General features: G+C 34.0%; 1 protein-coding gene across 1 annotated transcript; it reads left to right on the forward strand.

Moving 5' to 3' along the window:
* The first annotated feature begins 17,618 nt into the window (after positions 1-17,618).
* LOC123530326 (beta-1,4-N-acetylgalactosaminyltransferase bre-4-like) lies at positions 17,619-24,071 on the forward strand. The gene is made up of 5 exons (XM_053524315.1): positions 17,619-17,748; positions 18,111-18,290; positions 19,849-20,020; positions 20,631-20,756; positions 23,969-24,071. The coding sequence occupies exons 1-5, from the start codon at positions 17,619-17,621 to the stop codon at positions 24,069-24,071; spliced, it is 711 nt and encodes a 236-aa protein (XP_053380290.1).
* The last annotated feature ends 1,549 nt before the right edge of the window (positions 24,072-25,620 follow it).

Below are 25,620 nucleotides of genomic sequence, written 5' to 3' on the forward strand. Positions count from 1 at the left end.
TCGATAAATGGTTGTATGTCGCACCAGTTTAATGAAAAAGGTTGCTTTCCTTATTGTTTTTCAAACTCTGTAATAAAACATCTAAGATATATACTGAAGGTATTAGGGTAATATATTCGAGTACCCGCTTGTAGAGCCGAACTTACGAATACATATATGAGGGTCCAATGGATGGATACTATACAATTGGCTAGCTAAAGAGCCAAGACAAGGAAGTTTTTTTTTTAATTGGAGCAACTTATGTATCTTTCACTGTTCTCGAACTAAAATATTTACAGTCTTCTGGAGTGGTCACCCATACGAATTACCAATGGTATCTATAAAATGTTGACAAAGACATTGAACCTGTTATAAGTTTTGACTCCGGAAGTGACTGAATGTTGTCTGCCGCTGATGCGAAGTACTGTAAGTACCTTTGAAAAGACTGAATTTCCCTTCTAGTTTTCAGCCAATGACCTGAAAGGAAACATGTATTCCTCAGATTTGAGTACTTTGGCATGTATACCTCAGCGGCGTACGTTGGCAACTCAGAAAATTTACAGAACAGTCTTTGTGAAATAACTGACCATTACATAATGTTTTGAAGCCGCAAAAGATTGCAAAAAGTATGCTTATTTGGCTAAAATTTATCAAAATGTTTCTCTATTAAATCCAAGTCAAATTTCCAGATAATGAAACACCCCGTGCATTATTTCATCACGGCCCGGCACCAGGGTAACATCACCCGTCTTCCGTAAGCAAGCTAGATGGCTTCCACACTTTTAGAAGTCTACACACAAAGCGAGTCATCGAATCGGTGAGGGGAGGGGCAAGTAATTAAAAGTCAGCGACATTAACCACTAGGACACGGAGGCTCCAAGTATATTTGTAATTTAGATCTAACTTACAATTTAAAGTTTATTTAAAGTTAATGGTAAACAAAATGTCTTTGGAAACATAGAACGCAACCAAGCTTCAGTATAACAGACTCGTTTTGATTGAGTCTATTCATGAGAGGTAATGAAATGAGCAACACCCCTCACGCCCCCTAGCACCGGCTTAAGTGGAATTCTATTATTGTAAAAATGATTTTCACTTCACTATCCCAAAGGACTAGAAAATATACTGAGTAAAAATAATTTCAGATATACTTAACCATATCGTAACCAAGACCACCACATTGTTTCCTTTTGCAAAATTCCGCCATTTTTTCAGAACATCCGGGTGTTTAGCAATTTTGTCAAACAGATCTGTAGAGCCGCTTTTATCCACTCCAATTATTTGGAAATACGGAAGACACTGGAATCGTCTCTCGTTAGAGTACCAGCACGGATTCTTAAACTCTGGCAAGAACACAGGGGGCGGCTACAACAGAGATCAAGTATTAAACTTATTCATAGTTGTTGTGAAAAGTTTGAAAATAATCATTTTCAGTCAATTAAAGAGAAAATTTGTTTCTTACTTAAACTTGAACAAAAGAACTGAAAAAGTGAACCTTAACATTCACGAAAAACCCATGCAGTATGTTATTTTTGGTTCAGCATTTTTATGTCTCATAAGCTTTATAACGTTCAAGGCATTTATTTTGTTCTGCATATAAACCATTCATTCACAAATAATGTTCCTGATATTTGTAAAACTTGTATTAAGTAAAAAGGAAACGCTGAATTACTCCAATCAAACATAATTCCTTTTTTAATTTAGACACGCTATATTTCAATAGAATATCATGATAATTGATAACTCGAATTAAAAGTCATGACCAGGAGCGAGCTGCGGCTTGGCCGATATATATCTCAATCCAGCAGAAAATGTATGGAGGCAATGAGGACCGAGGCTACTGGTCTGACAGTGTCGTTGCGCACGAAGAAGAAGAAGAATATAAAAGCAAAAATGATAATCAAGTTTTGAATATTAAACAGGAGAACTAAAAGTATGTTATAAGAATGTAAGTCGTACAACAATAAAAGTACGAACACTTGACAACACTGGTACATGACACATACATATATACAAAAATAGTACAGCACCCAGCCCAATGGGCCTATAAGTCACCTAAAATAATATATTTATCTTAAAGTAAATATAGTGTACATGTATTACCCTATATTCTGCGGTTCATATTTAATATACAAATTTACTGTCAACTGAAAAATGTATATCAATGACATATGCGGACAACAATAGATAATAAATAATCTATAAACCAGTGCATGTAAAAGATGAAACAAAAGAAATTTAAGGATAACGTGTCCAGACAAATGTTTTATTAGATTGATAAAAGTATAATCTATAAGTTTCTGTGATTAATTTGCATCCTAAATAGCTATCGTCCACATTCTAAGTGAACTGGAGAAAATTCATAGTTTCGCTGAGATTTTCTAAATTCACAAGATCACTTATATTTGATTTTATTTGCTTGTTACAAAAAATCAACCTTAACATCAACCATTTATGGTAATATATACTGTATACATGTATATACTTAATACAAATATTCTGTTTTATATAAGGTGTCATGTAACGATCACGGACCGGTGATTTATATAAGGTGTCATGTAACAATCATGGACCGGTGATATGTAACAATCATGGACCGGTGATTTATATAAGGTGTCATGTAACAATCATGGACCGGTGATTTATATAAGGTGATTTACAAAGTAGTGCGAGAAGCTATCCTCTATAAGGATACTGAGTTATAGATATTGAATTGTCATTGCCACATCATCAAATATAACACCAAATTTATATTTGGTCACAATGTATGACAGGAGTAAGAATTTTTTTATTTTGTTTTTGTCATGACTTTTCCTTTCTTCGCTGATTCGCAGATTCGCTGGTTTATAAATTCAAACATTTATATTTTGTAATATATTATAAAAACTGGGGCAGTAGAATATTTAACAAAATGATACTAACATAACATCAGCGGATTCTGATGAAACTGTTCTATATCAATAAACTAATATTTTTGTATATATTTGAGAATTTTCCAAACAAATTTACATCAATACAAAAGACATTGTAAAAGGTACGAGAATGTATATCAATGCAAAATTTGTAAAGAGTACTTTATGGAAACCAAAATTTAATGCAGTCACCATATTTTCGTTAAACATCCTCAAAGCCAGTACAAGTAAATATGTTCTGAGCAGTCGGCAGATAACTTAAAATATGTCCATGTTTTTTTCTAACAACATCATATTGCATATAAATCATTCAAATTAACACAAATGATTTTCAACGCAACAATTTTGGACTAACAATTGTTACCTCCTACGCTTTTCTGTACAATATAATGAATAAAATCACCTACCATACATAACAAGTCTTCAACTCCATTTATTTTTCTTGGAACATGAGGACAGTTAAAATGTTCTGTCTCTGTCATATTTACTTTGCCTTTTGCTGTATTATCACTTTGTTGTATCTCTTTAATCATTGCAAGGATATATTCATTGATTTCTGCTTTGTCATTAGTTTTCGCGGTTGTGTTGATATTATTAGCATTACTTTCAATCCGAGCACGTGTCTTTACAGCGGTGTCGTCATTTTCCTTACGTTTTATTTGAGATTCCGAATTAATAGTTTCATTAACAATATACGTTTCATTAACATAAGTTTTTAATTTAACTTTATCGATTAGTAAGCTATTCGGCCAAAATATGACCATAAAAATGACAATAATTATCATAAAACATATTACATTTAGTTTGCAGTTGCCCCTACAACTGAAGCTCATTTCAAAGACAAAATTTATCACTACAAGTATAATGCTAGATTCTTCCATAAAGATATCTAAGGTTCTCTAATCCGTTTCAAACATAACGCCGACATTCCCAATTATTTGTTATTGGTCCAACAACTAGCTAACTAGCTCCGCTGGTCCTGCAAAAGAAAATATTACACATATTTAGCTGCTAAAGAAAATTATTCACTTTTTACAAATTTAGATATAAAGCTTTACATGTACAAAAAATAATTTATCGTCTAATAATGACTTGAAACTAGACAATCCCTAATAAATTGGATGTGTACGTACAGTTACAAGTATGCTTAAACTTTATCTAGTAATATCATCTACTTAAAAGTCCTTCCAGATTTATTTAGTCATATTACTTTATACCTAACACATATAACTGCTTATAAAAACACAAAAGGGATTGTTTTTACAAACACATACATACTGTGTAGTAGTAATTTTACATATTATGAAATATGGAATTTGGACATAATATATCCTTATAGGGATATGCCTTCACAAAAATTTTATATCAATACAAAATTAACTTTCCCACATAAATCAGAGGTGGAGGACGAAAAATTCTTGTGGGGAAGTTAGAAGTTACTTGCGTAGAACAGGTCTGTACTGGTATAGAATCTAGAAACACTGGTTGGGTTAACTGCCCGTCGTTACATGACTGAAGTACTGTTGAAAAACGGTGTTAAACCCAAAACAAACAAACAAACAAACTATATCTCGGTCATCTCAAAATTCCGGCTGTCTCGAATCATTTGCAAGTCCAGTCCCGAAAACACGTGGACAAAATATCATTTTATGTCGAATGCTGATTATCTGGAAGTAAAATGGATAGTGTTTCAAGTATATAATTATATTAAGTAAAATAATGTTAATAAAGTACTGCAATGAGTTTTTTTACAGTACTTGTTGAGTCTGTGAAATAATAGGAAAAGAAACTAGACAACGGAGTAAAGACATAAATGTAAGTTGAAAACAGCCACATTCAAAGACAAAAGTATTCCACACAGCTTGAATAAATATTTACACAGCTAAAATCAATGAAATTATTACAGGCCTGAATTCAGTCTAAAGCAAAAAGCCGAAAAAAATCACATTCCAAAGCCAGAAATCTCCTTTTCCTATAGAGTTTGATAGGTTTATTCTGGCAGTCAAAAGCCAGAAATCATGACCAGCTCTGAAAATTTGCACCAGACAGTGATGAGGAACACGTTATTTCATAATGTAAAATTTATTTTCTGACAACATTTGTTATTCTTTGCATTTCCATTTCTGTTATGTCTAGTTTGTTTTAAAATGTGGCCGTATTATGTAAAAAGTAAATATCTACATATAGTGAAAAGTCAATATTTTTGTCAATATCATAATAATTAAACATTGCAAAAGATCATATCAGTGTTACTGATGTTATACTTTTAGATTTATATAGTAACTTACAAAGAATGGTCAAATGGTTTTATCATAAACGTGCAATCATTGTTATATAGGAGTGTCTTTTCATACTGAATTTATTAAACGAGTTGTATAAAATGATTAGATGCGAGGCTCGGTCGAGCATTTTATCAATTTTATTTAACGAGTTTAATACATTCAATGTGGAAAGTCATGCATGTAATATTCTTTTAATTACATGTTAGCTTTTCCTGTCGAAACATCAAAAGTTCTTACACTACTTTATTATCTTTTTTTTTGGTCCTGGCTTTATAACACTCCCGCGACGTCAAACATGTGATGAAAAAATATTATGAGACGAAATAAACTTTAAGTTTAAAAGATATGGACATTTTGTTTTGAAATAAAGGGATGTAATACAAAATACCCAACGATGCAATGAAATAAAAATTAAAAGCATGAAATGAATAAGGTTACCCTTTAATTTGGCGCATAAAAGTCTTTTCTTTTGTGTATTGAAGTACTTGTTGAAATTTCAACAGGTTGCTAATAAACAAAATTATAAGGTAACGGAAACTAGCAGCGACTTGCTTAATTCAACAGTTGCACTTTAGTCTATTATCCCTGAATATGCGAAAGGCAAAATGCACTAGGGACTAGCTTGATTAAAAAAGTTGCACGAATATACACAAGAATCTCAGAAGTTTCTTTATGTGCTAGATATTCTTTTCATAAAACATAATTTGTAACTTATTGTAGGCGTTAACTTGTCCTTTAAGCCGAAGATTTCTATAGTCAAACTTGGTAGATGGATTAATTAAGCAAGTTTAAGTTATGGTGTTCCGTTCGGGCCATTGTCTGCTCTCTTGGAATGGGAAGGGCAAGGGTACGGTTGTACGATGGCGAAGCGCGACAGTACAATGGCGATAACACGACAGTACGATGTCAAACCGCGACACTACGATGTTGACAGGTCGTCAAACTGTCGTGCTTCGACATCGCAATGTCGTGCTTCGCCAACGCAATGTGGCGCTTCACCATAATAGTGTCATCATCGTTCTGTCGTGCGTCGCACTGTTGCGTTTCACCTTCGTATTGTTACCATTGTACTGTCTTGCTTCACAATCGAAGCGTCGTGCTTCGCCATCTGACTGTCGTGCTTCGCCGTAATAGTGTCATCATCGTACTGTCGCGTTTCGCGATCGCACTGTCACGTGTCAAAACCATACTATCGCGTTTCACCATCGCACTGCCGCGCTTCGCCATCGCACTGTCTCGCTGCAGCACACAGTGATACAGAGCCTCTCATTTTATCATTTTATTCAATTCGTTTAATAAATTCAATATGAAAAGACACTCATGTTATATTCTCTTTTTATGGGCTAATGTTGATAATTTGTAACCGGTCAGTCTAATACAGTAATGTTATTTCTCGTATCGCAGTGAATGTCCTACAGACACAACACTTGATGGCGTCTTTGATGCTTGCATCAATGAATTTCCTTGTTAAACTATGTATTGCATAGTATTTGCGACAGTACTGTTACCATCGTACTGTCGATCTTCGCCATCGTACTGTCATGTTATCGCCATTGTACTGTCGCGCTTCACCATCGTAACGTCCCTTCGCGTTCATAGGGTGCAGGCGCTGGCCCTTACGGAACACCGTATTAAATGATATTTTTAAAACAATAATTTTGTTTCTCAGCAACCTGTGCCCTAAATTATACTTTTTATTATGTTCAATGTGGTTATGCTGAATAAATCATTTGTCAGCTACAGTAATATAAGCTTGATATTAATTCTTTTTACAATAATCAAGGACATTTACATGACTATGGTATGAGTATGCGGATTTGAAGAATAACACTACTACAGTCATAAAGTCTAAAAGAAAATTCTTTGTTCCCGGTGACATGCTCAAAACATTTAGGGTTGGTAGACCGGAAATGATTGTTTTATTTGGATTATTTTTATCAATTGAAACTTTTCGGATTGTTTAGAGCATCAGCAAGTTAATTTCTAACATCACATTAATTTAAAGCATAAAAACTGCAGTTTTGCACATTTTATTAAAATGTTGAAAAACAATACTTCCCAAGGCCGTAAAAACATTTAAGGTCGGGCCAAAAATTTAGGGTAGGTCGGGATACCGAATACAAAGAATTTTTTTCACGCTTAATATTCAAATAAAAAATTGATTCAGGGCTTTATTTATGCCTGAAAAGGACGGAAATAATGCGAGATAATTAATCAAGGTGTCATTGATAATATTGACAAAAAACTCCATTCCTCTAAATCAAGGCGTTATTGCTATTTCAACTTGTTGAAGAAGAGACTGACATAGACAATAATACAAAAAAATCTAATGGTAATTGTTTGTTAGAGTCAATTAAGTAATTATGTCAGTGATTAACTCCTTAATTGATCACATTGATAATAGCTTCAGATATTTCCTTATAATTACATTACATAATTTTCAGTCTCTTGAAAACTTCTTAAATTTCTTGGACAGGTGCTCAAAACAAAATAAAATGAACTGCTGAATAAACTATTTCAATGTGTGCAGCATTAGCAAAAATATGTGCAACAAGAAAAGAAAATTGAAATGCTATTTGTCATTTTTTACATCTACAGATCTATTAAAGAAAAAGGTAATTAACAAAAATCAGACAATGTTTCAATCAACTATTGTGCTATGAGTTAAGTTTTAGAAAAATATCAACAATTCCATGTAAAGTGTGCTGCAGCATTCTTCAATGCAACTATCACATGAAAAGTGTGCTGCAGCATTATTCATTACAACAATAACATGTAAAGTGTGCTGCAGCATTCTTCAATGCAACTATCACATGAAAAGTGTGCTGCAGCATTATTCATTACAACAATAACATGTAAAGTGTGCTGCAGCATTCTTCAATGCAACTATCACATGAAAAGTGTGCTGCAGCATTATTCATTACAACAATTCCATGTAAAGTGTGCTTCAGCATTCTTCAATGCAACTATCACATGAAAAGTTTGCTGCAGCATTATTCATTACAACAATAACATGTAAAGTGTGCTGCAGCATTATTCATTGCAACAATTACATGTAAAGTTTGCTGCAGCATTATTCATCGCAATAATTACATGTAAAGTGTGCTGCAGCATTATTCATCGCAACAATTACATGTAAAGTTTGCTGCAGCATTATTCATTACAACAATAACATGTAAAGTGTGCTGCAGCATTATTCATCGCAACAATTACATGTAAAGTTTGCTGCAGCATTATTCATTACAACAATAACATGTAAAGTGTGCTGCAGCATTATTCATTGCAGCAATTTTATGTAAAGTTTGCTGCAGCATTATTCATTACAACAATAACATGTAAAGTGTGCTGCAGCATTATTCAATGCAACAATTACATGAAAAGTGTGACTAGTAAAGTGTTCTGCAGCATTATTTAATGCAACAATTACATGAAAAGTGCACTGCAGCATTCTTCTACGCTTCAGCATAATAAATAATTATTATAGTGGTAGAATTTGTTCCTTTGTAAAAGGATGGTGATACTAAAAATAAGTATGATATGCTTCGATATCTATACCTACAGAAATGGTAATGTTAAATAATCATGAAAAAGGTACTATAGTCTGCAAAATTCTATGAAAAACAATAGTAAAAAGGATAACTTGCATTTAAAACTGATAAAAAATGTGTTTGTTTGCCTTTTAAGTGTTTCTTTATAAAAGTTACACTTCTGACAACTCACCGAGCCATTAACTGTTTTTAAAGAAGGGCTACTTTATTGTGAAATTGTATTCTTTTCCCCTACACAACGCAATTGCTGTCTTTAAAATGACAAAGATCAAAGGGAAATAAGAAATTTGAGTAACTGTAGGGAATTATCATCATATTGAGGGAATTTTGACAACCACATCATATTTACCAAGGGGAGTTTGACCACCCCATCATTTTTACTAGGCGGTTTTAACTATCCACTGGGGTGGTGCTTGGGGGAGGGGGCAGGTTGATTATGAACACCTTTTTATTTCTGCCAAAGGGGTTTTGACCACCATGTCATTTATCAGCGAAGGGAGTGTGTGTGTGTGTGGGGGGGGGGGGGGGGGAAGGCATGGGGGGGGGGAAAGGCGGGGGGGGGCGGTTTAGGGGTGTCTGAGGGGATTTTGAGCGTCCCCCCTTTTGTAATATCAAAAGAAAGTGTAAATTATGCAAGCTTGTCAGTGTCAAGCTTTGTGTACGTGTTTACCTTTCACAGCGACGAGAAATTTTATTATATATTAGATATTATTAAGACCTGTCATGACAGGTGCTACAAAACAGAACAGAACAGAACATATTGTTTATTAACTTGTACAACATGTACATCGTTAAATAACATACATTACAAAACACATATTCAATAGGTCACGATATTCAAAAGTTACAAAACAAATATACTAAATCACATACTAGTATACACTACATATTAGAGGATGAGCACAACAATAATTACCGTTGCAAAAGTGAAATTCTTCGATTTAAAGACAATTTGATAAATTTACATAATTTGAGGAGTTTATTTTTATCAGTGCACTTTAGCAATTCAATAAGTTTATACATATTTGGTCTGTTATAAAAATAAGATTCAATATATTTTCTTCTAAGATCAGCTAAACATGGACATTTACAGAAAAAGTGAAATTCATCATCTATATCATTTAAATTACAAAAAATACAAAAACGTTCATTTCTTGGTATTCTATTAACTCCATATCGTCCAGTTTGAATTCTTAATGAATGTGATGAAACCCGAAATCTAGTTAAATAAAATCTAAGATCAGAAGGTAAAATATCAAGATAGCTTTCATACCCAAATGTCACCTTAACATTATCATACAATTCCAACACAGTGTTCGACGACTTGCTATTACACCATTCTTGAGCAAAACATTACAATAACCTTTGTTTAAAAATATGTAAAAAGTATGTTTCGCTAATAGACGTTGGGTTTTCAAACACATAGTTAAATCCATAGTCACATAACAATTTTTTTACACTAGAAACCCAATTTTTCTTTCCATTTATACAATCTTTATGAGACATATTGTATATAGTTTTCAGAATAATATTATCTGTTTTTATCATTTTGAGCCAATATTTCACTATACGAACATACCTTTGTATATACAGTGGATATCGGCCTAATTCTCCATATACTGTAGCATTTGCTGTATTTAATTTTACATTTAGTATTTTCTTCAAAAATTTAAGGTGAATTCTCTCAATTTCCTTAGATTTACTAAATCCCCATATTTCAGACGAATAACTTAGTATAGATCCTACGAATGAGTCAAATAACTGACATAGTACCTTTGGTTTCATTTTATATTTTCTACAGTTTATTAATAGAACATTTAATGCTTTTAATGCTTTACCCGCTAATTGTTGCTGATTTAATACAAAACTGCCAGTATAGTTGAAAACCGTACCGAGATAATTAAAATCATTAACAACTTGTAGTATATTACCATCATATGTAAATTCTTCATTTTGAAATATACCACCACGTTTTCGAAAAACAACTACTTTAGTCTTTGCGTGTTTAACTTCTAAACTCCATTTTTTGCAGTAACTGTTCAACAACGTAAGAGATGCATTTAATTCCTCTGGAGACTTGCCAAGAATAACCATATCGTCAGCAAATAAAAGTAAAATGATTATAATATCGTCAACAGTTAGCCCAGAGTTTATATCATTTTGGAGAAACAATTCCAAGTCTTCAATAAACAAAGAAAATAGTATTGGCGAAATTACCTCCCCTTGACGCAATCCTACTGAATATTCAAAAAAATCAGAATAACAATAACACGATCGCACACAAGATTTAACCTTTTCATACATATCTTTTATAACTCTTAATATTTTACCGTCTATTCCAAGTTTGAATAATTTTAACCACAATGCGTTTCTGTCAATACCGTCGTATGCCATTTTCAGATCTACGAAACAGCAATAAAGTCTTTTATTATCATTTAGGTATTTTTGTACAAGATTTAACAAAATAAAACTAGCATCAACAGTTGATCTTCCTTTCCTGAAGCCAAATTGCGCGTCCGATATAGTATTATATTGTTCACAAAAATTAGTAATTCTTTTATTTAAAATAGTTGTAAATAATTTCGACATGCAACTTACAAGAGTTATCCCCCTATAATTTTTTACATTACCCTTATCACCTTTTTTATGTAGAGGTACAATTACACCCTCGGTCCAAGTTTCAGGGAAAAAACCGCTACTTAGTATACCATTAAAAATATCGCATAAATGGCCAACCAAAATGTCAATGGATTCTATAAAATATTCATTTAATAAACAATCATTCCCACAGAATTTGTCTCTTTTCAACGACTTTACTGCATCTAGAACTTCTTCTATTGAGATAGGACAATTTAACAAGCAATCTTCATCAAAAGTATTTTCATTGAAATCATAGCTCTCTGCGAAATGTTCCGCTTCGGGATTTTCACTTTTAAAAACGTCGTTACTTAATTCTGAAAAATGTTTAAAAAAGGACTCAAGTGTAATTCCATTATCTGACTGTTTTGATTTCGTTTTAAAATATTTCCAAAATTCTTTAGGTTTTGATGTTTTAAGTTTTTCCATATTCGATAACTGTTTCATATCAAATAGTTTTCGTTTTTTCTTTACAAGTTTTTTATAATCAGATTTTAATGTAGAAAAATGGTTTCTGCTTTCCACAGTTTTACATATTTTAAATATACGCTGTGCCTCCATATATCTTCTTTTTGCATGCATACAGTCACTATCAAACCAGTCTTTGTCATTTACCGGATTATCAGTAAATTGCGGTGACGCACTATTACGTACTTGCCGCTTAAATAACGGGTCACCTACTTGGCGAATTATGCTGGTAAAACCACCGACAACATTATTTACTGAATTTCTGTCACTGAGATCTATGTTTTCTGTCAAACGGTTAAAATTTGGTAACATACTAATCAAACCTGACCTGAACTCATTTTTCGACATTTCACACCATTCATATTTTGTATACTCGCACGAATTATTTTCATCGTTAGTCAAATTGCAGTTTAATGCCATTGAAATTGGACAGTGGTCGCTCCATTCATTAAAATCATGAACTGTAAAATTATTTATATGGACGAAATCGCATTCTTTTGCCAATAAATAATCTATAGTAGACGCACCTTGTCTAGACGAGAATGTATAAGAACCGTTAGCAAAGTCATTACCGAGCCGACCGTTAACTATTCGAAAGCACGAGGATTTGCAAAGATCAAGTAATTTAAGACCAAATGTGTTACAATTTTTATCAGAGGAGGCCCTGGTTGAGGGTACATCAGCGACATAATCATCACTATCGAGATCAGAAATATTTCTATCAAGAACTATGAAATCGTCCCTTATTCCGACACGACTGTTCCAGTCACCAATTAAATAAACTGAAGAATTGTTTTCAAACTCATAAATATCATTTTGAATAATATCAAAAAAGTCAACATTACATACATTGTAAACTGGAGACTCTTCTGGCCATATATAAACCCCACATATGTATACATCATTGACAAAATTAAAAAATACTTTATCTAGTTTTAACCAAATTACAGAGTCGTAATGATTTCTGATAACAGATACACCATTTTTTAAGGATTCTTTAAAATACACCCACTTTCTTCTCTAAATCATCAAGTTTATTCAGTCTCTTTTCTACACTACATATATGCTCATCAATTCTCTTCAAATATTTCAATAAATCAGAATTTGAAGGGGAATTGTTCATATTATCGTCATTGTTTATACTTTTGGTTCGCTGGAGTGACGGAGATGCCATATTTCGATCCATGTCATGCTCTACAGAAAATAAATTGTTCAAACTTGCATTGCTGACGCTACTTTCATTAAAACCCTCAGACTCATCAAAGCTGTTGAATAATACAGTATTTGCTTCTTTTAAAACGTTACTCACACAAACTTGTTCGGGAGTGCTGGTATACCTTCCCGCCTTTTGTCCATTGTCATTGTTTATACTACTGTCACTTATTTTCCTTTTATTTGCCTTATTTCGCTGCTTTTTACCCATCGATCAGTCATTAACTCCAACAAAAATACTTCTTATCACATTGTCACATATTTCCAGTATTTTAGTGTATTTTGAATGTACTTTATTCCGAAAAATTTTAAATATTTTCTCACAGGCGAAAATACCTGTGTCCACCATTATCACGTGACCTTAGCTTCAGTGTGCTTCAGCATTCTTCAATGCAACTATCACATGTAAAGTTTGCTGCAGCATTATTCATTACAACAATAACATGTAAAGTGTGCTGCAGCATTATTCATTGCAACAATTACATGTAAAGTTTGCTGCAGCATTATTCATTACAACAATAACATGTAAAGTGTGCTGCAGCATTATTCATTGCAACAATTTTATGTAAAGTTTGCTGCAGCATTATTCATTACAACAATAACATGTAAAGTGTGCTGCAGCATTATTCAATGCAACAATTACATGAAAAGTGTGACTAGTAAAGTGTTCTGCAGCATTATTTAATGCAACAATTACATGAAAAGTGCACTGCAGCATTCTTCTACGCTTCAGCATAATAAATAATTATTATAGTGGTAGAATTTGTTCCTTTGTAAAAGGATGGTGATACTAAAAATAAGTATGATATGCTTCGATATCTATACCTAGAGAAATGGTAATGTTAAATAATCATGAAAAAAATACTATAGTTTGCAAAATTCTATGAAAAACAATAGTAAAAAGGATAACTTGCATTTAAAACTGATAAAAAATGTGTTTGTTTGCCTTTTAAGTGTTTCTTTATAAAAGTTACACTTCTGACAACTCACCGAGCCATTAACTGTTTTTAAAGAAGGGCTACTTTATGTGAAATTGTATTCTTTTCCCCTACACAACGCAATTGCTGTCTTTAAAATGACAAAGATCAAAGGGAAATAAGAAATTTGAGTAACTGTAGGGAATTATCATCATATTGAGGGAATTTTGACAACCACATCATATTTACCAAGGGGAGTTTGACCACCCCATCATTTTAACTAGGCGGTTTTAACTATCCACTGGGGTGGTGCTTGGGGGAGGGGGCACGTTGATTATGAACACCTTTTTATTTCTGCCAAAGGGGTTTTGACCACCATGTCATTTATCAGCGAAGGGAGTGTGTGTGTGGGGGGGGGGGGGGGGAAGGCATGGGGGGGGGGGGGGGGGGGGGGGGGGGGGTTTAGGGGTGTCTGAGGGGATTTTGAGCGTCCCCCCTTTTGTAATATCAAAAGAAAGTGTAAATTATGCAAGCTTGTCAGTGTCAAGCTTTGTGTACGTGTTTACCTTTCACAGTGACGAGAAATTTTATTATATATTAGATATTATTAAGACCTGTCATGACAGGTGCTACAAAGTCTACACCAATCTCCTTCATGGAAAAGCTAACAGGCGCACAGTCATTATAAGACAGGAGACATGCAAAGGTCCTGCTTCATGCAGAGAAGTTCAGGTCTTTTCAAGACCATCACATGAAAGCCAAGTTGGATGGCTACACCAAAAATCGGCTACTCATTAGGTAGAGCGTTGGTCTGGATCTAGGGGTCGTGAGTTCGATCCTCGGGCGGGGCATACGTTTTTCGTGACTATTTGATAAACGACATTGTGTCTGAAATCATTAGTCCTCCACTGATTCATGTTGGGGAGTTGGTAATTACTGTCGGAGAACATATTTATACAGGTACAGAATCCAGGAACACTGATTAGCTAGACTTCCCGCCGTAACATGACTGAAATACTGTTGAAAAACGACGTTAAATCCAAACAAAACAAACATAATATTCATGTAGCTGTGACAAAATAGGGCACAAAATTGCGAAGCAACTATTCCTATCAATGAGCTAACGTGAAAGGACGTTAATTACTTCTTAGGTCCTCTATAAAATACTTCTGGCTCCCTTTAACCTTTAGCCTGCTAAATGTCTAAAATGAACTGGACCATCATTTAATTTTGGCAGTGCCATTTATTATTTAAAGGGGAGTTCAATTAAAATTTACTGAGTGAACAGCGAACAGTACAGACTAATCTTGGTCTGCACTGGTCGCAATGGCAGAACCACTTTGCTACAGCAGGCTAAATGTTAAACCTACCATTAAAATGTTGTTCTTTTTTTCTTTAGCCTAAAGGGCATTTTTACTTTAATATTTAATTTTCTAGAGATAAGCCATTTCTGAGAATAAAAGAATTTCACTGGTCAAAACATGCGACATGCTTGTTGTGTACCAATCATCTTATAAAAATCGAAAGACACCAATCAAAATCCTCTATTTCATATTTAGTACCACTGGCACCTGACCAGAAAGAAAATGCATCTGTATATATAAAAAACTACCCCTAGTTATACGGTAAAAATGGTCATGAACGGGAAAATATACCCACCCATTTCATTCGCGCATTTCATACCTAAAACGTGCAGTTTCGTAAATGTTTACTTTAGATATTGAACAAGTGGTAAATTATCTTCCATTGTGTACCGGCCACATTTCTTCAATATTTCTTATCCTAAAGAAAATCGCGTAGTTGATATTTTGTTCACTATTGAACAAATAACTTGGTTGAACAACTCGAGTGAAGTTTCGGTCTAGGTTACGAAACTATTCTGATTGGCTGATGTGAAAATATATGTCAGTCGTCGCTTAACTACATTTGTACGTTAAAATGTGTATATGCAGAATAAATGTACTTGTACATTACAGATGTATACCAATGTATGACTTCAAATTCAAAAGCATATCTAAAATGAAGTCTACTCATCATTTTGAGATTTATTGTTAAACTGTGAATATTTTGCATTCTGTTTTTGTTTGTTCACATTTCGCCTAAACTGTTGTCCCTCTAGACCGGATGTTCTTTATGGAAGTTCACATAAGTTTTTTTTCTGTAACGTTGACAAAAGCATAAAATATGTGGAGTACCTCCTCAATTCGAAATATTGAGAAAAGGAGGCTGGTGCACGATGGAAGATAAATTACCGCTTGTTCAATATGCTTGGTATACATTCACCGGACTGCACGTTTTAGGCGAGAAATTTACGATTGAAATTGGTTAGAGCACTTTCCCGTTCTAGGGATATTGTATAACATATACAAATGCATTTTCTTTCTGGTTTGGTGCCAGTGTTAAGTACGACCACGTCGGACCATCTTTAGAAAATATCAGTACATTTATTTACCATAACTGTGATATACACTAATGCTAAAATAAAGTATATAGAATAAATTTACTGGATTTCTCTATCGAACGTTCTCTTGGCACTGTCATTAGAAACGTAATTATAGATGAAAATAAATAAACACATTTACAAATATATCATTTGACGAACTGTAACACAGGTTTATCAATATAATCAAATAAAATATGTACTATCTGCATGGTAGAAAAATGTTAGTGACAACTTAGTGATCAAACTTTTAAGGTTTCTAAATACTTTTGTTTTACTTTCATTCAATGTTTATATGCATTTAAGGTCGTTGACTTCAAATCACTTGCCCTTCATCGATTTGGGTTCGAGCTTCACTCGGGGCGTTGAATTCTTCATGTGAGGAAGCCATCCAGCTGGCTTGCGGAAGGCCGATGGTTCTACCCAGGTGCCCGCTCGTGATGAAATAATTCACGGAGGGGCACATGGGGTCCTCCTCCACCATTAAAGCTGGGAAGTCTATATATGCATTTAAATAAATATATAAGTAAGTAAGCACACAAAAACAACTACATCAGCACTACAAAGGGAAAGATTCATAATCGGGGGAAATACCTGGTATATCCTAATTGTCCTCAATGTGGGAATTAACTAAAACAGAGGCAAAAAATAGTTTCATTTATTTTCTTTATTCTGGTTTCCATAAAAAAGAAGATGTATTACTGATACCTGGTAGATATCATATAAATATCTGAAGTTGTCGTTATTTGCGGCCATAAAATGTTTTAAAATGTAATCAAACCAAAACGAATACGAAAAATAAAACAACATTCATTAACTGGTCAAAGGTCTTGGTCATATTTCAAATTGAAATTGTCAGATTTTATTCAGTTTTTCCTCTTTTTTTTTTTGTTTTTAGAAGGCATGCATAAAAAGGACATCCTAAGGAGTACAATTTTATAAAAAGACAATTATTTTAATTTTGTCAGGAGACTGCTCACAGGAAATGCTATTTTCTCTTACGGAAAGTTATAAAATATTTTAAACAATGATTAAAAAGAACTGAAAACTCATGAAAGAGCCTGTTTGAATTGACACGAAAGAAAAGTAAAACAGAAAACCTAGACATGGCTTCACCTGGATTGGCAGAACGGACGAAAAGATTCGCCCTACTTGTGCTACTTGTACTGATATTGTTAAGTATTCAAATTGGCTTTCTAAAAATTGATGTGAAAGGCAGAATAATGATAACCATTACGCAAGTAACATCTTCTACAAAGGAGATCGGAATAATAGCAAGATCAACTAAGGAGAGAAATAGAGTGACAGGGTTAGTGAAACTAGAGCGTTTCTACAACAGTACACGTGGTGGAGGTAATTATTGCAGTCTGTGTTTATAACCAATGTCATTCAGAAATGCCCCTGCATGACTTACATACGTTTGAATAACTGCATTTTCCCGGAAGTATGAAGGGTCTATTTTCTATGATTCAGGTTTACACTAAAGTTTGTCATTAATACCATTATGTATGGCAGCATGTACATAGTCTTAGTGACATTAACTTATCTGTGTCATATACTTCGAAAAGGTCAATATTTGCTTTTTACAGATTTTATTACATTCAGATTGCTACTCCAATAAATGTTGAAAGTAATACCTTATTATTCTTGATTGTCAAATGAGTTAAAGAAATAGTATGAAAGACTACATTTATATGGTTTTGTCAATGTTTCAGCTAGAGTTGCTGTAAATATTTCAGTTGCGAACTTTGAGGCAATTGAAAATTTATTTGCACATACAGTTGATCTCGGTGGATCATATACATCCAAACAGAAGATTGCAATAGTGGTACCATACAGGGATAGAGAAGAGCACCGTAAGATATTCTTACGCCATATGCATCCATTTCTACAAATATGGGATATATTTCATTGAAATGGTTAGTATTTTAGGCGAGAACAATAGCCTGCCTAAAAGAAAGATATAGTCCTGCCTGCTTTTTCCTAATTGTATTTATAAAGTATGATAACTTGTGTACGTAACAAGATCAGTTTTTCAACTCAAGTTCGTGAATTTAGAAAGTTGAATTCGGTTTGATTGAGCCTGTTCATGGACGGTAGTGGAAATGCAAGCTACCGCCCGCGCCCTCTAGCCCATGGTTGAGCAGTACCAGAATACGTGAATGAATGACTTGGGTATATATTTATTTGCTAGCATCAATTCGGAACTGGTCTTTTAAGAGGTGCATTTTATTTAACATTACGATAGAAATGCGAATATGGCTTTATAACGAATGATTGACGTCATGGAGGTGGAATAGAGGTAATGCGTATTGTGTTGATAAAAGCAGAAAAAAAAGAAAAAAAAAAGACAGGACTGAGGCCTGTGAAATATTTGAAAGACGCATTCAAACTGAAAGAAATGCAATTAAAAAATTGAAAATTAATTTTTGGAATTCATGCGAAATTAACTACAGAGTATGACCGGCAAAACCAAATATTCCGGTAGCAATTCTTGGTTAAATTGCCAATCATATTCAGCTGTTTCATTTTTAATTATATTTTATTTCTTATCCATTTGTTAACTGCATAATGTTATTATTTTTTGTATTGTATATTCAAATCAGCGTCCCGTTCAAAGACATTCAAGTCACTTTAAACATTACCGGCAACATTTCCTGTTTAGTTAGAAAATTAGCTTTTCATAACATTTTGTATGCTACTTAAATGTATATGCTGAGGCGGATGGACGTGACTGTCAGGAGCAAATAACTGCACACAGAAGTGATGTAAGGAAAGTCAAAGTGTATAAATGGATTTGCCGATCCTATTCTGTCAATTATTTCGCATGAACACCGAAAAAAATAGCTCATTTCGAATTCTTAAATGCAAATATTGCCACATGATGCAAGTGTTGCTTTCAATGGACGTTCATTTCGCATGAACACTGTAATAAGATACACTTCTTGTATTTACATATTTTCTTCAATTTGTAAACAAGACGATATTATAAATTGCATAGGTTTTGTTGCATTTTAAATCAAAATCAGCTTAGGCCATTCTGTACACCAGACAGAACAACTGCGACGTCATCTAAGGAATGTTCTCCCTGACTATACGCAGACGGCGTCAAAACAGAGATCCGTTAAAACTGGGCAGCGATGACGTAACTTTGGCGCGTTTCCTTTTGCTGTTCATACGAAATGAACGTCATAATTTTCAACAGAAAGAATAGGACGAATGTAAATATTCATACATGAAAACAAATTAAAAATAACGACAATTGACAAGTCTGGGATAATTGCGCAAAATAAGAAAACTAAAAAATATATAACACAGACAAATGAATAAAGAACGAAATAAATACAAAATGTACAAATTATTTTAATGTAGTTGACCCGATAATGCCTTTTACTGTTACAGAACTGTTATATGATTTGAAAAGGGAAATCGAAATGATTTTCATTTATTCAGGACCAGAATTTAAAATTCAACCGAGCAGTACTACTGAACATAGGGTTTGTCACAATTACACGTGCTTTGTTTTCCACGATGTCGACCTGCTTCCAGAATATGACAGGATTCCTTATTCGTGCGCAAATATGCCCCAGCATTTGTCTGTGGCCGTTGATAAATTTCATTACAGGTAGATTCATTCTTATTTTTGAATGTCTATTTTTTTTACAAAGTATAACAAATGGTTTAAAACAACAATGGATATCATACTAGAATAATCAGTCTACATGAACAGTGGTTACCGTGTACTATCTCGTATAATCATGAAATATAGGCTATTCTGTATTTCATCTGTCTGTTACGTAGCATAAAAGCCGGATAGATCAGATTGTATCTCGCCTTCTGCCAATTTCTGCGATTTCGGGTGATAAAGACCATATCGACTGTTAATGATTTTCCAGATACTGTACAATAAGGTTTAATTTCAGCAAATTGGTTTAATATCGTAATCACCAATATCAAGTATCGGAACGTTAGCTGTGCTCTCTCTGGGTATCTGATCACAAAAGCAATGTAACTAATATATCTGGTAAATAATATCTATAAACAGCAACAGCTGGATGATGATGGAATTGGAATGATTCTTTCTTTTTTCACAGAAACAAGGCTTACTAACAGGTGTGTGCACGGGTTTTCATTGGAGAAAAAGCTATGATGAATTGTGATAAAGATATTCTATCGCTTTGGGTAATAAATGTTAACTGTCCTCGGTATTTTAACTATAGTTATACTTTTTTCAGGTTGCCATATGAAAGTATATTTGGCGGAGCATGTTCCATACGGACTGAGCATTTTCGGAAAGTAAATGGATTGTCCAACATGTTTTTTTTTGGATGGGGTGGAGAAGACGACGACTTTAGTAAAAGGTGCGTACCTCTTTCAAGTCTGGACATATTTATGATGGGAGAAACTCACATGCCAGGAAACACAGCTAAAAATTGTGTAAAACTTTCAAACATTTTATTAGCTTATAGAAAGTGTTTACCTGTGATGTTTTTCGACGTTAGACATAGAGTACGGTATTGGATAATCAAAGTTGACGGAAAGTTTTACATTCTATATTTGACGTTAAAATTACGAATAGCTATCCACAGTCAAACCCAAAACAACATTGGACATTCAAACGTAAAACGCAAATGGACATTCAATACCCAGAACAATGTAAGGCGTTCTGATCCAGAACGATATTAGACTTACGAACCGAGAACGAGAAGACACTTAAATCGGGAACGACATTGAATAATCATACAAATCCGGAACGACAGCAGACGTTCGTTTACAGAACAACATAAGACATTCGAATCTAGAACAACATTAGTATTTCAAACGAAGGACGACATCGGACATTCAAATTTTGAACATTTGACATTAGAACCTAGAACGACATGAAACATTAGAGTCGGGAAGTTCACTGAATATTCGAGTCCTGAAGAATTAGACACAATAAACCACAACAAAAACATGATTGAAAATTTGAGTTTCAAACCAAGAACGTCATTAGACAAACAAGAATGACATTGGAAAATACAAAACTAAAACGATATTGGAAATTGGAACTGAGAACGACATTTGACATTCGAAACCAGAACGACATTGAACATTTGAAGTAAGTACTATATTGAACATTAATATCCAGAACGACATTGGACATAAGAATCGAGATTGTCATAAGACACTGGAATTGCGAACGGCATTGGACAAGACCGACTTAACAGACAACCCCTGAAGAACATTGGACATTTAAATCTAGAACGACGTTACACATTCGAAAGAAAGAATGACATTTGACCTTCAATCCCAGAATGACATTTGACACTCGAATCGATAAAGCCATTGAACATTAGAATTCAGATAGACATTGAGCATTCGAATCCAAAATAACATACGATACTCGAACCTAGACATTGGGCAGCAGAAACAAGAATACAATTTAATACTTGAATGCAGAACGTAGAATTAGATCGACACCGGACATTCAAATCCAGACATGTCAACATTGAAACATGTGAATCGAGAAAGACATTAGACAATTGAAACAGGTTTGACACTTGACATTGGAATCGAGAACGACATATTTAGACTTTCGAATCCAAAACGACATAGAATATCCAAATCAAGTGGACAATCAAATCTTTATCGCTATTTGACATAGCAATAGAGAACAATATTAAACATAAATCCTGATCGGAATTGAACGCTCAAACCTAGCACGACATTGGACGTCATTCGAAGCCAGAAAGGGATTGGACATTAAAACCTAAAAACGACCTTAGGAAATTCGAAGCAACAACGACATTGGACAATCAAATACATACAAAAAGCTAGTCTGACAGAAGTGCAGTAGAGACAATAACGGCATAATTCCTTGCAAGTTCAGTAACGCTACGTTTTAAAAATTTACACTATGTTCGAATAAACGTATTTGTCCACCTTCAGTTTATCATGTAGCAGCATAAATGGTATTCATTTTGTAAAATAAGGTTTATTAATTTCTTTTATTAAACTGAATACTAAACTCAGACACAGGAGGTAGTTTCTGCTTTTTGGAAATATTTGCAATGAATAATGAGTATTCTCTTCTTTCAAACGGCGATTGATTAAAGCAACAATGGAAATGATAGAATGGAATGGAATAAAATCTGAAAAGTAGATCCCTCGGAAGCACCGAGAACAAGGCAAACAGTGAAAATTGCAGACTCGGTTTGATTGAGTCTGTTCATGAGCAGTAATGGAAAATGCAACACTGCCCACGCCCTCTAGCACCGGCTTAAGCAGTATTCAACCTTCAAATCTAAATGAGTTGAAATCAATGATCCCGACGGACCTTGAATATTTCCTCTGATTGAACCTTGGTAAAAATACCCCTTGGCAGAATGTTCAAACTGGACAGAAAACAGCAAAAATAATAAAGAAGTTACCATTTTCAATTAAAAAAATTTGAAAATAAATAAAAAGGATTAAATGCTTATTATAATAATAATGTCCGTCTAAATATAATATGAAAGCACAAAGCTTATCTCATTTAAGATTAAAAGCTTTGACAATTTGAATGTTCAATCTTGTTTCTGAGCTCGTGTGTCTGATATAGTGAAAGTCTTTGGTGTCTATTGCGCCCGACCTGGTGTTTTATATTTCATCAGTGTCTTTTCATGTGATTTAAACAATTTATTCGATTTCGTTCTAGGATCGAATGTCGAACGGCGTTTTATTTCGAATGTATAATGTCATTCTGTGTTTGAGTGTTCATTGACGTTTTCGATATAAATGTTTAAGACCATGCTTTTCTTGAAAGTCATTTATGTCGGTCTTGTTTTGGATGTCCACTATGTTCTAGGTTTGAATGTCTGATACTGTGTTAGATTATAATATCAATTACCGTTCTTTCTGCGATTGTCCAGTGCCTATCTCCATTCCGATTTCAAATCTCTTTAATATGTTAGAATGTCCAATGTCTTTCTCGATTCGAATGTTCAATAACTTTATTTTTCGAATGACAAATGTGTTTGAATGTCCAATCTCGATCTTGAATTCTAATGTTGTTCTGGATTGTCGTTTTCTGTTTGAATGACTAGTGTAATTATAATGTCAAATTTCGTTCTTCGTTTGAATGTTCAATGTCGCTTTTGATTTCAGTGTCCGATGTCGTTGTTTATTCAAGTGTCCACTGTCATTGGTGATTTCTATGTCCAATGTCGTTCTTGTTTGGAATTTCCAATGTTATTGTTTGTCTGCATATCCTAGGTATTTCTTTTTGCCAACTCTACGCTTTGAATGTTCAATGTATTTCTTTGTTTAAAAGTTCAAATTTATATTTCGAACTTCTTGCCAACTTCACACACTATTATCATTTCATATATTGATTGAAAAAGAAACAAAATTAATAACAGTTGTCGTATTTGTATTGAATGAAACTCGGAGCAGTAAGCGTCCTCTTAAAACCTTGATGTCCTTTGGTATAAAATGTAAGGCCCACCGTAAAATAATAAATTCAAGTACGTAAATCTGAAGTGTTAATTGAGTATTAATATGTTACAATTTTGAATAGAACATTTCGTTTAACGTTTTGTTTTTCTTTTAGGGTAGAATTGAGTGGTCTTAGAATTGTGCGACCATCGATTGCTGTCGCTAGGTACAAGATGATTAAACACACGGAAGATTCGAATAAAAATCCAGAACGGTAAACACGACTGAACGTTTTTATAATGCACTAGAATTGTGTCTTTAGGACACAAATGCCTCCTCATACTATGATATTATTCAAAACGTGCATGATGAGTTGAACACACCAAATTTCTTCACTTTAGCCTATCTTTTGAAATTAAGAAAGGGGCATAATTCTAGCCAGAATAGCCACAGGAAACAGTTTTATATTTTTGGTCACCGTCAAATCAAGACCCTTCATTTGAGAAACTTTCAAGCATATCCTTTCAATAGTGTTTGAGGAGTTGGACACACATGTTTTTTTTCTCTATATTCTATAATAGCAAAATTATCAAAAGTCCATTACTGTGGTAAAGATAATCACAGCAAAAGTTCTTTCCTGCTCGGTCATTTGCACATCGAACTTGTTCATCTGTGAAAGTTTAAAGCAAACCTAGCCAATACCGCGGAAGTTGCTGGACATGCAGGATATCGGGATGTACGGACAACACCAACGCTATTTGACCCCCTCATATAAATGTGGAAAATAAAAAGTGCACTAACCTGTACACCTGTATAACTAAACTAGATAAAGAATATGTTGCTCCACTCTTCCCAAACTCCCGACCTTTTATCTACCACTTACTCCTTCCGCCATTTTTTCTCTGTTTTGCGTATTATTAAAATGTACTTGTTAGGTTATTGGCGCAACCCATCCACAATATTTTTCCGTTAAAACATCTTTTTGTTGTGGGCCTACTTTGCGATGCATGGCTCAATGGCTGTGTTCAGAGTGCGATGTGCTTCCGGGATATCTACTGTTACCTTTTATCTTTGATAAACAGCCGGTTTCTATGCATTTAATCTGTAGGTGTGTCCTTTTCGGTTTAAACATATTAGAATTTCAAACAGCACGTGTCAAAAGAGATATATCAAGGAGCTTGATTTTGGGTTAGTTTCAAAATGCAATATAGCCATTGGTTAATTTTAAGAATATTCTTAGAACCAAACGCTAGTTTTGAGACTCATTACAATTAGCAACTTTTTCAGGTCATGTTTACTGGAATCAACGAAACTGCGCATGCGCAGCGATGGCCTTTCAAATTTGAAATACAGTGTAAAACAGTTTGAACTCCGTCGGCTCTACACGTGGATATATTAGTGAGGGTAAACGAAACAGAGCAAGTTGAAACGGACAGCTACTTATTCAAATTTTACAAGGCTTGCTCAGATAGGAGAAAACATCATATAAAGAATAAAAACGGAAAAACAAATACTATACATGGATTTGCCTTCAACAAAAGCAAACACGCCACTCACAATAAGCATTAACGCTTCTTGTCGTAATAGCAATGTGGTCGCCAAACACGAAATCGTCTTACAGTTTGGCATAAAAGTTACTCGTTCACAGTTAAACATGATAATCAAAATTAACCGTCTTATATTTGTATCATATAAATGGGACCAGACTGACTGTAAAATCAGCTAATAAACTCTGTTTTGTTAGTTAAGCTTCTGTTCAAGGATGAAGTGAATTAAAAATAGAAAAGTTTGTTAAAACAGGAAGTTTCTTTTACCAGAGTGATTGAA

Source organism: Mercenaria mercenaria, chromosome 15, assembly GCF_021730395.1.
Source record: "Mercenaria mercenaria strain notata chromosome 15, MADL_Memer_1, whole genome shotgun sequence".
NCBI classification, from domain to species: domain Eukaryota; kingdom Metazoa; phylum Mollusca; class Bivalvia; order Venerida; family Veneridae; genus Mercenaria; species Mercenaria mercenaria.

Coding starts and splice junctions, on each gene's coding strand:
- LOC123530326 (XM_053524315.1), top strand. CDS start 17,619: ATGATAACCATTACGCAAGTAACATCTTCTACAAAGGAGATCGGAATA. Junction 17,749..18,110: donor CAACAGTACACGTGGTGGAG/GTAATTATTGCA, acceptor TCAATGTTTCAG/CTAGAGTTGCTGTAAATATT. Junction 20,021..20,630: donor GTTGATAAATTTCATTACAG/GTAGATTCATTC, acceptor TACTTTTTTCAG/GTTGCCATATGAAAGTATAT.